This window comes from Schistocerca serialis, chromosome 3 (genome assembly GCF_023864345.2).
Source record: "Schistocerca serialis cubense isolate TAMUIC-IGC-003099 chromosome 3, iqSchSeri2.2, whole genome shotgun sequence".
In the NCBI taxonomy this organism is placed as follows: Eukaryota; Metazoa; Arthropoda; class Insecta; order Orthoptera; family Acrididae; genus Schistocerca; species Schistocerca serialis.
This window is the reverse complement of record NC_064640.1, coordinates 450,079,569-450,093,632: the sequence shown is the minus strand read 5'-3', so window position 1 is coordinate 450,093,632 and position 14,064 is coordinate 450,079,569. Positions and strand designations below refer to the sequence as shown.

General features: G+C 34.6%; 1 protein-coding gene across 1 annotated transcript in view; it reads right to left on the bottom strand.

Moving 5' to 3' along the window:
* Nucleotides 1-1,033: 1,033 nt before the first annotated feature.
* LOC126470915 (protein trachealess-like) overlaps nucleotides 1,034-14,064 on the bottom strand; it is a 324,995-nt gene continuing 311,964 nt past the window's right edge. The window contains exon 14 of the mRNA XM_050098945.1: nucleotides 1,034-6,572. Coding sequence (XP_049954902.1) covers nucleotides 6,375-6,572 — 198 coding nt within the window. The 3' untranslated portion in view covers nucleotides 1,034-6,374. The remainder of the gene's footprint in view (nucleotides 6,573-14,064) is intronic.

Sequence of the window (14,064 nt, the reverse complement as noted above, 5' to 3'; positions counted from 1 at the left end):
ATAGATTTTCCCTGCACCCCATTCCCCATAACATTATTGTCAGATTATACATAATTTTTCAGCTTTTTTTCTGTTTGAACTTCAACTGCTTGTAATATTTCCTATTGCAATACATGCTCTGGTTGGTTTGGATTCTTCCTTGTTACAACAGCCTCTGTGAACTTTGCTGATGTGAAACTTCCTCCATTGTAAGTGTGTGATTCTTGCTATATATCTGGTTGAAGTCTGTAATAATATTTATAATGTTATCTACTTGCTTCTCACTTCCATTCTGCCTCTGTCACATGCTGGAATAGTGAATCCCACTCCTTCAGGTATATTTGATTCTGCTTTTTAGTTTCTTGTTACTTTTTCTGGTTCCATTATTGCTTTTACTTTCCACTGAGTTGTTATCTGTTGTTAACTTACTCTTTATTTATTGTGTGACACTGCCTGCTGTTTTGTTTATATTTTGGCCACAGTCTATTCTGATACTACTGCAAAATTGGAAATTGTGTCATCATCACACTACTAACATCTAATATTTTCAAATTGCAATTGTCGTAATATTTCATAGCTTACTTCTACTGTCATTGTCTGTCTGTTTTAATTCAGGGTCCCTGGTCAAATTTTTCACCAACTCCCAAACTATTTAATTTTTCCCAAGCCTTTCTTCTCTTCTGTTGTTATAAATACCTCTTTTTTGAAAGTATACAAATGAAGTGTGAACAATGAAGCTAACATCATAATTTATTGATATAGGAGAAAGTATAAAAAAGTGTAGTCAATAAGCAGTAACATCCACCAATGGAAAGAATCAAAAGTGGTTGTGATCATTACTGGTCCTTGTAAGGTGGAAAAGTATCTCCTACAACTCTTCTTGCATCTGGAATATATTAATTGTTTGATGTAAACTAATCTCTTTTCATTACATTTACATTTATATTAACATTTTAAAGACCATCATTTCCCAGAAACCAAAATTCTACTGTTTTTGTTACTGTTTTTATTGAATTCCTGTATTGACAGAATGATATAATATAATGATGACAAATGTTAGATAATTGTGATGCATAATTTGAAAATGTCTTCTGATATTATTTAAAATTATTGAAATGATTTGTAAAGAATAATTACATGTTATGTTTCACATCATGTACATAGATATTATTAAGCTTTGGTATTGAAGTTTCTGTTTGACTATGCCATGTCATTTTGTACATTTTTGCTAAATATTGACACAATATCTTTATCCCTCTGAATGTTGAAATGCTGACTTCAGTTTCCTAAAAGTAATAAAGGCCATAATGTTTCCATTCAGTTTTAAGTTGTACTTTATTGTTCATCCAACAAAGAGAACATTATCTTAAATGAACACATTATGTGAAACGCCTAATGTTATGAACAATCGTCATATTCAACAGATTAACAAATGTTTAAAATGCTTAATTATTACTGTCTGAAATACTAAAATTGTAACTGTCATAAAAAGTGGATACGAAGTTCAACAGCTGTTGAATTTTGCAGAAATGAACAAGCCTGATTTATGATCAGTCTAATTATAATTGCAATACTCTGTGCAGTGGGTACCTTTTCAATAACTAACCACTGACATGGAATGTTATTTTAATACCAGTGATCACTTTTAATTATTTAAACCTTTTTTGTCATTGAGCTGATTCATGTGAGTGCCTCAGTGTTACTGCACATTGTTCAACTAAAAATGTGAGATGTAGCATGAAACAGGGAATATACATATAGGAAAGGAAAATATTGGATTTCATTGAAAAATATGTGTTTTTCTGAGTATGAACAGTTATCAATTTTTTTTTTCAAATTCAGAAATGTAACAGAGCTAAGAAGAAAATGTATAGTTCTCAGAGGACAGAGTTGTAACATTTTAAACATCATCTATTTTGCATAAGGCTTATAGCTTATATTTTCTATTTATGAATCATGCCAGTGGGTGATAAAGGCTATCTAATGTCTTAAATGAGAATTCTCAGTCATGTAGTGGAGGAATTTTGATTTAATGACTGTGAAAAAAACTTAACTCTTTAACAATACATTAAAAAATTTACTTTTATAACATATAAAATTCAGAAATCATATAAATATTAAATGCAACAGTTGAATGTGTATCCTGAATAATGCTTCAAGTTTCATAACTAACAGGATACATATTTAACAGCTATCATTTGTCCACATTAGATAATTACACATAATGGACAGCATGATCTGTCTGCTTCAGAAAGCACAAATTATATATGAATCAACATGTACTGAAACAAATACCTTTTGTTTCCGTCATCATGTAGATTACATACAAATTACATTACATTCAACGAAAAGATTTTTCATGTTGCAGCTGATGGACACACCCTGTGTGTACACAAATTCTTTGGGAGATGCATCAAGAAGGGCAGCTGTGAAGTCTTTAATTGCTACAGAAATATTTTGAGAGATAATGATATCAGGAGTATGCAGTAGCCATCAAATAAACTGTCTGGTTTGTTTTTAGGGAAATTTATGAGTGGGAAGATATTTATCTACCACAGCTTCACATTTTGGAATAAGTAGTTCTGTTTTGCAACAATGTATGTGTGAATGAAAAAATTATAGAGAGAATTAACTCTCCCTGTAACGGTTATTTGATAATCCTAATTTGTGTTTGATGTCCAATTTAATTTGAGAATTATGTTATTGGTATTTCACATCATAAAACATACATAAGCAAAAATAAAAGTGTAGTGTATGTTGCATTTTTGCTGTGATAAAAATTTTTCTCTGTCAATTGACAAGAAAAAAATCCCTCAGTGAAAATTTCATGGTGAATTCTGAAAAATTGTTTTATAGATAGCTAATACATTTTTGACCGTGTTTTCTCATGTACCTTACTCTTATTTATCTTATACTTAATATAGCAAATAGAATCTAGCTCGATCTACTCTTCTTTGCTTTTAAGAAAATGTTAGTTTGTAATTTTGTATTATGCCCTACTATATATAAGTTTTCAATTGTCCTTAAAAAGTGAACTACAGCACATGTCATTTAGCGTTAGAATGGTACAGTGCAACCAGTGATGACTTCCTATATTCACAATGAATCACTGATAATGAAGAATGTGCAACACAAAGCTTTTTTAAATTGCATGTGGAAACTTGAGCCTACTTGTACAGTGAAATGTATCCCCTTCTATATTCAACATAGAATTTTTGAAGACTCAGAAACGCTTGAGCCTCATAAATAAATAGCACTCATACATCTATATTGGTTAACCACACACATAATAAATTGCAAGTCGTGACACAATTTTATATGTATCAAATAAACCTTTTTGTACAAACTTTTGGGAGAACTTTTTTTATGTAATGTTAATGTGAACTAATTAATATAAATTTTGAAGAGGCAAAGATCTGAGAGGCAAAAATTTGATGGTGCATTCCGAGATACACAAATAATTTTCTTTAAAAACATATTATTGTTAATATGTATTTTGAAAAATTTTTAAAGCCTTACACCTGCTGAATTTATTTAACTTCTATATCTCATAGCTAAGTTGTCATAAAATTTTGTGCTGTATGAAAGAATTAATCCTCAAGTTTGCTAACAGCATTATGTGATTATGTAATAAAAAATGTACTGCATAAAATAAAATTGCCTGTGTACAACAAATGGTTCACAATAACACGAAAATAAGCAAATTTCAGACTCTCAGCAGCCTTGCACATTTGCTATTTGTTTTCTTCGACTTCTGGAAATTAAATTTGTTTGCACTGAAGCAGCAAAGTGTCTCTGCAAGAAAACTGGCATAAATAAATAAAAAGAAATTAGAGATCATACAGAAGTAAATAAGTAAACAACCCACACTCACTGCCATGAAAATACTATGGTTTATATGCACCAAAGTGAATGTGAAAGGAACTTGTGTGAGCTATGCAAGGGTTTATATATGATTCTATCTGTTGTTGTCAGTTAGAAGACAAGAATTATTTTGCTGAATTTGCCTGCTTCATAGTTCCACATTGAGTTCTTATGTAAGTGATAAAATTAGTGAACCACATTTGAATATTTTTATTCTTCAGTAAATGCTACATGTTGACTAAAGTGTTAAGTAGTTTCATTCTTAAGTGTAACAGAAATTGGAAGGGGATTTATGGTAATTTCAGACATTGGCACCTAATTTTAATTTGTGGTCCAGTTTGCTATTTCAACTTGATGTCTTTCATACATGGTATGGTGACATATTAAGTAAATGGCCCAGTGTGATTAAGTGAACACTTTGATAAGGGACTGCATCTGAAAGGATTGCCAGCTATCTAAGCACTGCAAAACTTAACTACCAAGACTGCATGTATTGCAGAAAAGATATTGATTTTCTTGACTTACTTGGTCATTAGTATGAATCCATAAAAACAAATTGTGGAATCATAAGTGTATTTAAATCAATTCAGTAAGTAGTGTCAGAGAATGTGTAATGCAGGAAACAGAGCTGTTTGAGTTTTTAAAGTTAGTACTCAACATACAACAATTTACTTTAGATTGCACAGAGAACCTTTTTGTCAAAAAAAAAAAAACCTTATTGCTTACTTTTGAGTTATGTATTTTTGCATACGATATCTGAACAAAATTTATTCTTGAGGGACAGAAAACATTTATGAACATCGACTGTGCTCCTGGTTTTCACAGCAATATGCAACCCAAACTAATACATATCATACATGCCAATTGCCAGTGTTATGTTTTTTTCTATAGTTGTATCAAAAACTTTCTCAGTAGTAGAGTTGTTTCTTTGAAAGTTTTTATTGCTCTGAGTTCCCTTTGGCTTGCAATATAAATGAAATTTGATATTCGCCATGGTCTCAGAATTTTCATTTCTGTCACAAGCTCAAATCTAGAGCTAAAGATGATGGCTACCAAATGCAGAAATGTGTGTATACTCATGATGCCAATGTTCTCAATTCTGATTTTCACAGCTTTTATGAACCAGTTGAAGTTTCTGTTTTAACTTCATCACCACAGACTATTGCACAGGTCAATGGCACAAAAACTGAAGCAGCCCTCCTTCAAAATAGCACTTCTAACTTTGGTTTATGCATCATTTAGTTATAATGCTAGGCAAAAATACCTATTGAAAAGTGTCCATTACTTACAGTAAAAATCTGATCGTAAATACACTGTCACATAATTCTCATTCTGAAAAATTTCAGAACTATATCTCTTATCAGTAACCATCACATTAACTTCAATCACATTTGAAACACGTAAACACACATATTTATATGTTACATTTTTATATACCATCATACACACACTTCATTACTTTCATTCTAATAACATTTCAGAATTATTTCCATATATGAATGAACAGTAGTGCAGAAAAATTATAAACACAACCATGCACAAAAAAATGACTTTTAACATTTGTTCACTTACACTGAAAAATTGGAAATGTTGGTTCCAATTATTCTGCATAAGAAGATATGCAAAACATATCCTAATACAATTTAACACATGAAACTTTAATAGCAGAAAATGTCAACATTCAACAGTTCTTGCTAATAGCTGTATTACTTAATAAATATGGAGACAAGGAAACTACAAGAAAGAATAGGCCTAACTGGACACAATTACATATAATTAATAGCAAAATTCTTCGACTGAGAAAATATACATTGTGAGTCAACGGTGCAATGTGGCACAAGATGACATTAAAACACAGTTCTGAAGAAATTGAGTCTTCTTTCTTCATGTAACTAATGCTGCTGTTGTTGAAGCTGTAACTGCTTAAACATTAACACTGAATCTAGTAGAATACAACTGAGTGCCAATCACAATTTTTTTCAGTGTGTGAAGCAGTTAATTGTGAATCTTTGATAGTGTTCTTAACCAGACACAAGAAATTGTAGAGTATTATTATGCTTGAGCTAAGAATACTCCTTGTCATTGACTTTTTAGCCCTCCATCTGGATACAATGGGGCTGAATCATACCTCTCCATCATCTGTAAGGCAGAACAATCTCAGTCTGTATTTTAGCTTTGTCTGTAAAAGTATCTGCATTCATCCATGCTGCAGTGACACAGCTGCAGCTACAAATATTTCTTCTGCAAACTGTATGACCTACATATGAAGGAAATATGTAAAAGAAAGCTTCCTGTACACTTGGAATGCTTATCACTTCAGTTCCAAGCTCTGTTAAATAATCGGACAGACTGAATTTTCACTATAGTCTCAGAAAACAGAGCAGAAAGTTTACTTTGGCCTGCAGTTTCTTCTCACCCAAATGTGCTCACTAGACACACTCTGTAATATCTTACACTGAAAAATGAACTGTATGTTATATTACATGTGTTGACATTAAGTACAAATATTCTGAAGGGCTGCGTTGGCTGTACTAGGAAGTGGTGGAATACCAGTTGGCAGAGTTCTTCAGTGCTTCTGGGTAGACAGTTGCTGTGGCTGTCACTGTCTTATTAGCTGCTGGATGGTAGAGATGAAATGCTTGTGCTGCCCCATGGTGGTGATAGAATTGTGCCTGGTCTAGCGATGAGTATGCAGCATCTAGGGCCGATGGATGTACAGCAGAGTACACCTGTGTAAGAGGACAGAAAGTACAGAGTTTGAAACAAGAATTCCTATTTTAGTCTCAACAGAACTATTAATTGTAGTTAGAGTACTATAATAAGCATTCTTATAACATGAAAGTATTATGAGATCCTATACATTATCAAAATTTTGCAAACTACGAGTATCTCATATTTTGTATTGTCTCTGAAAAGAAGCATGAACCAGAAGGAAAAGTTGTACATCAAAATCCAACTTTCATATGAAACTTACTGTATCTACATTAAAGTTTAATAACAGAGAGCAAATATTCAGGCTCTGATTAAAAAAAGTAGTAATATATGTAAACATATTTTTCAGAATTAGAGAATATTTACCTGATTTTATCGAAATATTATGTTACTTCATTATATTATGATAGCTATGATATCTATGAGGAGATGATTAGTTAGTGTGCCAATGAGTGAGTTCTAGAATGCAATAGCACTGCAGTATTTTGAAATAACTAGTTTTGATTACATCTGAAAAAGTTCTGTGTAAGTGGAAGGAAAGTCTCTAGTGCTCACCAATACCTTTAATATTATTTCTGATGTGACACAACATAACAATTTCAGGCTTCTAGCTACACACTCCTACATTATGAAAATAAAGGATTTTGGTGATTCAGTCAAATGGAAGAATTTTCTTCAGAAATTACTAGTGTGCTGGCTATAAGGGACACACAGTCTGTTTTGTAACTGTATATTTCCCCGGTGGACTGTTACGCATGAAATCAGTGTTGAGACATTTTTTCAAACATGTTTTATGAGCCAATAATGGGACTAACGTACTCAGGCTAATTAGAACCAAAAGCATGCTTTCCATGGAATGTAAGGTCTGCATTATCTTATATGAACAAACTCCTATAAATATTGACATTGTAGGCATTCTCTGTCATTACAGTAGTCTAGGTACTACAGATAAATGATTTAATGTTGTCTTTGTCTGATGCCTGTACATTGTATTTGATATATGTATGTATGTATAGACCTACTGTACAAGTTTATATGCCAACTAGTTCTGCAGATGATGAAGAGATTGATGAAATGTATTATTCAGGTAGTGAAGGGAGACGAAAATTTAATAGTCATGGTGATTGGAATTTGAGAGTAGGAAAAGGGAGAGAAGGAAACATAGTGGGTGAATATGGATTGGGAGAGAGAAATGAAAGAGGAAGCCATCTGGTAGAATTTTGCACAGAGCATAACTTAATCATAGCTAACACTTGGTTCAAGAATCATAAAAGAAGGTTGCATATGTGGAAGAATCCTGGAGATACTAGAAGGTATCAGATAGATTATATAATGGTAAGACAAAGATTTAGGAACCAGGTTTTAAATTGTAAGACATTTCCAGGGGCAGATGTGGACTCTGACCACAATCTATTGGTTATGAACTGTAGATTAAAACTGAAGAAACTGCAAAAAGGTGGGGATTTAAGGAGATGGGACCTGGATAAACTGAAAGAACCAGAGGTTGTACAGAGTTTCAGGGAGAGCATAAGGGAACAATTGACATGAATGGGGGAAAGAAATACAGTAGAAGAAGAATGGGTAGCTCTGAGGGATGAGGTAGCGAAGGCAGCAGAGGATCAAGCAGGCAAAAAGACGAGGGCTAGTAGAAATCCTTGGGTAACAGAAGAAATATTGAATTTAATTGATGAAAGGAGAAAATATAAAAATGCAGTAAATGAAACAGGCAAAAAGGAATACAAACATCTCAAAAATGTGATTGACAGGAAGCGCAAAATGGCTAAGCAGGCATGGCTAGAGGACAAATGTAAGGATGTAGAGGCTTATCTCACTAGGGGTAAGATAGATACTGCCTACAGGAAAATTAAAGAGACCTTTGGAGAAAAGAGAGCCACTTGTATGAATATCAAGAGCTCAGATGGAAACCCAGTTCTAAGCAAAGAAGGGAAAGCAGAAAGGTGGAAGGAGTATATAGAGGGTCTATACAAGGGCAATGTACTTGAGTACAATATTATGGAAATGGAAGAGGATGTAGATTAAGATGAAATGGGAGATACGATACTGTGTGAAGAGTTTGACAGAGCACTGAATGACGTGAGTTGAAACAAGATCCCGGGAGTAGACAACATTCCATTGGAACTACTGACGGCATTGGGAGAGCCAGTCCTGACAAAACTCTACCATCTGGTGAGCAAGATGTATGAGACAGGCAAAATTCCCTCAGACTTCAAGAAGAATATAATAATTCCAATCCCAAAGAAAGCAGGTGTTGACAGATGTGAAAATTACTGAACTATCAGTTTAATAAGTCACAGCTGCAAAATACTAATGCGAATTCTTCACAGATGAATGGAAAAACTGATAGAAGCCAACCTCGGCGAAGATCAGTTTGGATTCCGCAGAAATGTTGGAACATGTGAGGCAATACTGACCCTACGACTGATCTTAGAAAATAGATTAAGGAAAGGCAAACCTACGTTTCTAGCATTTGTAGGCTTAGAGAAAGCTTTTGACAATGTTGAATGGAATACTCTCTTTCAAATTCTAAAGGTGGCAGTGGTAAAATACAGGGAGCGAAAGGCTATTTACAATTTGTACAGAAACCAGATGGCACATATAAATTTGTGGGACATGAAAGGGAAGCAGCGATTGGGAAGGGAGTGAGACAGGGTTGTAGCCTGTCCCCGATTTTATTCAATCTGTATATTGAGCAAGCAGTAAAGGAAACAAAAGAAAAATTCGGAGTAGGTATTAAAGTCCATGGAGAAGAAATAAAAATGTTGAGGTTCGCCGATGACATTGTAATTCTGTCAGAGACAGCAAAGGACTTGGAAGAGCAGTTGAATGGAATGGACAGTGTCTTGAAGGGAGGATATAAGATGAACATCAATAAAAGCAAAACAAGGATAATGGACTGTAGTGGAATTAAGTCGGATGATGCTGAGGGAATTAGATTAGGAAATGAGATTCTTAAAGTAGTAAAGGAGATTTGCTATTTGGGGAGCAAAATAACTGATGATGGTCAAAGCAGAGAGGATATAAAATGTAGACTGGCTATGTCAAGGAAAGCGTTTCTGAAGAAGAGAAATTTGTTAACATCGAGTATAGATTTAAGTGTTAGGAAGTCGTTTCTGAAAGTATTTGTATGGAGTGTAGCCATGTATGTAAGTGAAACATGGACAATAAATAGTTTGGTCGAGAAGAGAATAGAAGCTTTTGAAATGTGGTGCTACAGAAGAATGCTGAAGATTAGATGGGTAGATCACATAACTAATGAGGAGGTATTGAATAGAATTGGGGAGAAGAGTAGTTTGTGGTATAACTTGACAAGAAGAAGGGAATGGTTGGTAGGACATGTTCTGAGGCATCAAGGGATCACAAATTTAGCATTGGAGGGCAGTGTGGAGGGTAAAAATCGTAGAGGGAGACCAAGAGATGAATACACTAAGCAGATTCAGAAGGATGTAGGCTGCAGTAAGTACTGGGAGATGAAGAAGCTTGCACAGGATAGAGTAGGATGGAGAGCTGCATCAAACCAGTCTCAGGACTGAAGACAACAACAACAGACCTACTGTCTATAACTGTGACAGATACATAGTAATAAGAAGGGAAGATAAGCTCAATACTAGAGTTCTGTGGTTTTTAATGGGTAAATGTCTGAAAAGAAAAATTACTAGAAAATAGTCAACTAAATAGAAAATATAGGTATTATGGACTGAAGGAAACATTTTTGAGACTTCTAGAATAGATGAGAGGGGGAAAATCTATCATAAATAGAAGAAAATGGAAAATAGGTGCATACAAGTTAAAAACAAAATGTTATATTACTTGTGAAGGTTTAAAGTAAAGCTGCATCTCCTCTCACCATTACAGCCTTCTGGTATGAAATAAGTGCTAATAGATAGGCAGTAATCTTGTGCAAAGCTTATTTGTATAGATGTAAACATTTCCCACTCTTTCAAGGAATTGTTGTGTAATGTGATTTAGTGGGATGGAATATACACTAATGAGCCACAAAATTATAAACACCCTCTACCATGGGGATGGTTATACCTTGCTGATGTTTGTTGTTAGTAATACACTACAAAATTTATATAATTACAGCTGAGGATACAAACAAATCTGTGTCACAAACCATTATGACCATTGAGCAAGTGGTTGTAGACATGGCTAATATCTTCCCCACTTGATAATATTATCTAACAAGACATTTGTCTCAGTCATGAAATCAGAATCATGTGGCTGTGATTTGAGGAGCATGATGATAAAATCCAGTTGATGACCTGGACCTTTAATTCATAGAATGTCAGCCCTATAAAACACACTTAGGAATTCATGAGGATTAACCAAACAGACAACTAAAAAAATGCAAAGAATTTGATAAGAGATGAAAGAGAGAAACAAGAATACTAACATATTTAGAATTATAACAGCTAAACTGATCAAACCATTTAGGACAGAAACATACAAACTTCATAGTGTTTGAGTATTGATGGAAATTAGAACCTAGCGAGCATAAATATAAATTACTTTTGAATACATTATGGGAACAGCAGTGATCAATGTCTTGTAAATAATTACTATTAAAAACAGTCTTGATCACGATTTATTTTATAAGGTGACCGGTTTCGACCACTACTGTGGTCATCTTCAGACCATTGAGTGGAAACCCCTTTCTGTTGGAGAATCACAACAGAAAGGGGTTTCCACTCAATGGTCTGAAGATGACCACAGTAGTGGTCGAAACCGGTCACCTTATAAAATAAATCGTGATCAAGACTGTTTTTAATAGTAATCATAAATATAAAATTTTATAATTCATTGTAAATTTTACTGAGAACTATAAGTGGCAGATATTACACAAACACAATTTCAGCTAAGTACAAAATTTTTATGGGGTGTAACTGCAATTTCCTGTAATGAGACTGAAGCAACAGTGGAGTGTAATTATCGCTGGTAAGACCAAGCTCACCTTGAATATAAGTCTGCAGCATGTATGTCTGAAGCAATCTCCTGTCTCCTTGCATTTTAATGCATATTAAGAGATACATTAAGCTATTTACCAGCTTTGATCTTAAATTATTACACTGTTAAGCACACTACAAGTCTAAAAGAATTAATGTGTGCTTCATTGACATAGGAAAGTTTTTTATGGAATGTTTTTATTTAATTATTTTTTCTGGATCCCCTGCTATTTACTTATCTATGTCTAAATGAACATAAAATAAAATTTCATTATTTTCTTCTATCTTTTATTTGTTTATTTATTAGCCCATAAGACAATATTCAGGCTGCTTCTTACAATTAAAATATTATTCAACTCATGACTGCTCTCACAGAAGAATAAGATCCAGCTATACATGACACTAGCTCAGCCAGTACTTTTAAGATGGTTGTGAAACAGGGGCAACATCACCAAAAACTGAAGAAGCAATCTGTGCGATTGAGAGGATGGTACTTTGAAAGATCTATGAATCTATCTACTATACGACAGAAGCTGAATTTGAATGAAGAACAAAAGAAGATCAGTGACAGTCTCTTTGGCCAAATACTAGGGTACAAGAGGTAACAGTGGTTTGGCCACTTTGAGCTGACAAATCCCTCCATACTGAGTCCTCCACTCTCAACCTGCTGGAAAATGGTCAAGGAAACATCCAAGGATGCAATAGAAGGATCAGGTATTAACAGTCCTTAAGGAACTGGAGGTGGACTACCATGTACAGTAGATATCGGCTCTGTTGTGACTGACTGAACTCCTTTTTTACTCTACTATTTTTAATGTGTTCTTTTATAACTTTTTTATAGAGTGCTGTTTTTCTCCTTTTGTAGTGGGTTTATTTATTTTGTTTTCCTGCTGTGCTCCTTAAAGGCCTGTTAATGCAATAAATTATGATGAAGATTGCACGTGCACCCCCCCCCCCCCCCCCCCCCACACACACACACAGAGTTGTTAGTGGATTCTTACCATAGAAAGATACAGAAATAACTGAATACACAATTAATGTACAGAAACAAATTCTGATAAGAGGAACACAATACACTTGAAAACAAATATCAACTGTATTTTTCATTTCACTACAGGAAAATGAGGTGAGATGTATGAATCCGTGGTAATCCTAAAACCCAATATTTGCAATTGTTTAAAATTCTGTCACAAAATTCAGTTTTGCAAAAAACAGATAGAACAAGCATATACACTGATAAGCTAGAACATTATGATCACTGCCCACCACAATGTTGGATGACACTTGGTGGCATTGCAGGCATGTGATGTGGTAACAAAAATATGTAAGGGGAACAGACATGGATGGGGTACATCCTGGCGAAGATATGAGCTGCAAATGGGGAAATCCATTGAGATAGGTGACTTTGACAAAGGGCAGATTATTATTATGCAGAGCCTGTAAATGATTATATCAAAAATGTTGAAGCTGGTGAAATGTTCATTCTTCACAGAAAGTGCAGTTCAGAGACTTGTCTGCTCTGTAAAGTAGGACATATGGTGATCTGTGTCATCTCTGCTGAAAGAGCACACTGCAGGTGCATGCACAAGTGTTTTGGAGCACACCGTTCATTGTACACTGACGACCATCGAGCACTGCAGCAGACCACCCCTGTGTGTTCACATGTTGACTCAACGACTTCATCAATTATGATTGAAGTGAGCACAAGGCCATCAGGATTTGACTGTCTATTAATGGAAACATGTCGGTTCTTAAGGTGAATCACATTTTTGCTACACTAGGTCGATAATCATCTCCACAAACCCTGTCATTGAGTTGAATGGCAGCACAAAACACACGGTGTGCCATGGATGCATGCTGGTGGGAGCAGTACTATGCTATGGGAGACATTATCCTGCACTTGTATGGGACTTGTAATAGTAATCAAAGACATACTGGCAGATGCAACCACCTGCTTTCCTTTGTGCTTGATGTCTTCCCTGATGGTGATGTCATTTTTCAGCAGTATAATTGTCCATGTCTTGGAGCCAGAAACGTGCTACAGTAGTTTGACAAGCATTATAGTCAACTCATGTTGATGTCTCGGTTACCAAATTTGCCTGATATAAATCCTATGGAACCCATCTTGGTCAGTGTCGGAAGCCATCAATATGTACACAAATCAGTGGCCTTCTATTTAGGTGAATTACATGATCTGTGTGTTGACATCTAGTGGCACATATCTGCATAAACATACCAACAAACTGAAATGCAGAACCAGTGATGTATTTCAGTCCAAAGCTGGAAAAACAAGTTATTAAGGAGGTGATCATAATGTTTTGGCTCACCAGTGTATGTTAGCATGAATAAAAAGGATTTTCTGTCTAGCTGCAGACATTGTGAACAATAAAGCCGATCCCTCTTCTTTCTACTAGATTTTCAATTGCAGTATGAGCAGAGGCAAAGGAGAATTATTTTTATGATACACTCCTTTCCTGTAGAAAATTTTCAACAAGGAGAATATATTTTTCTGACAGTTCTGGAAGGAAAAATATTTTCTAAATTG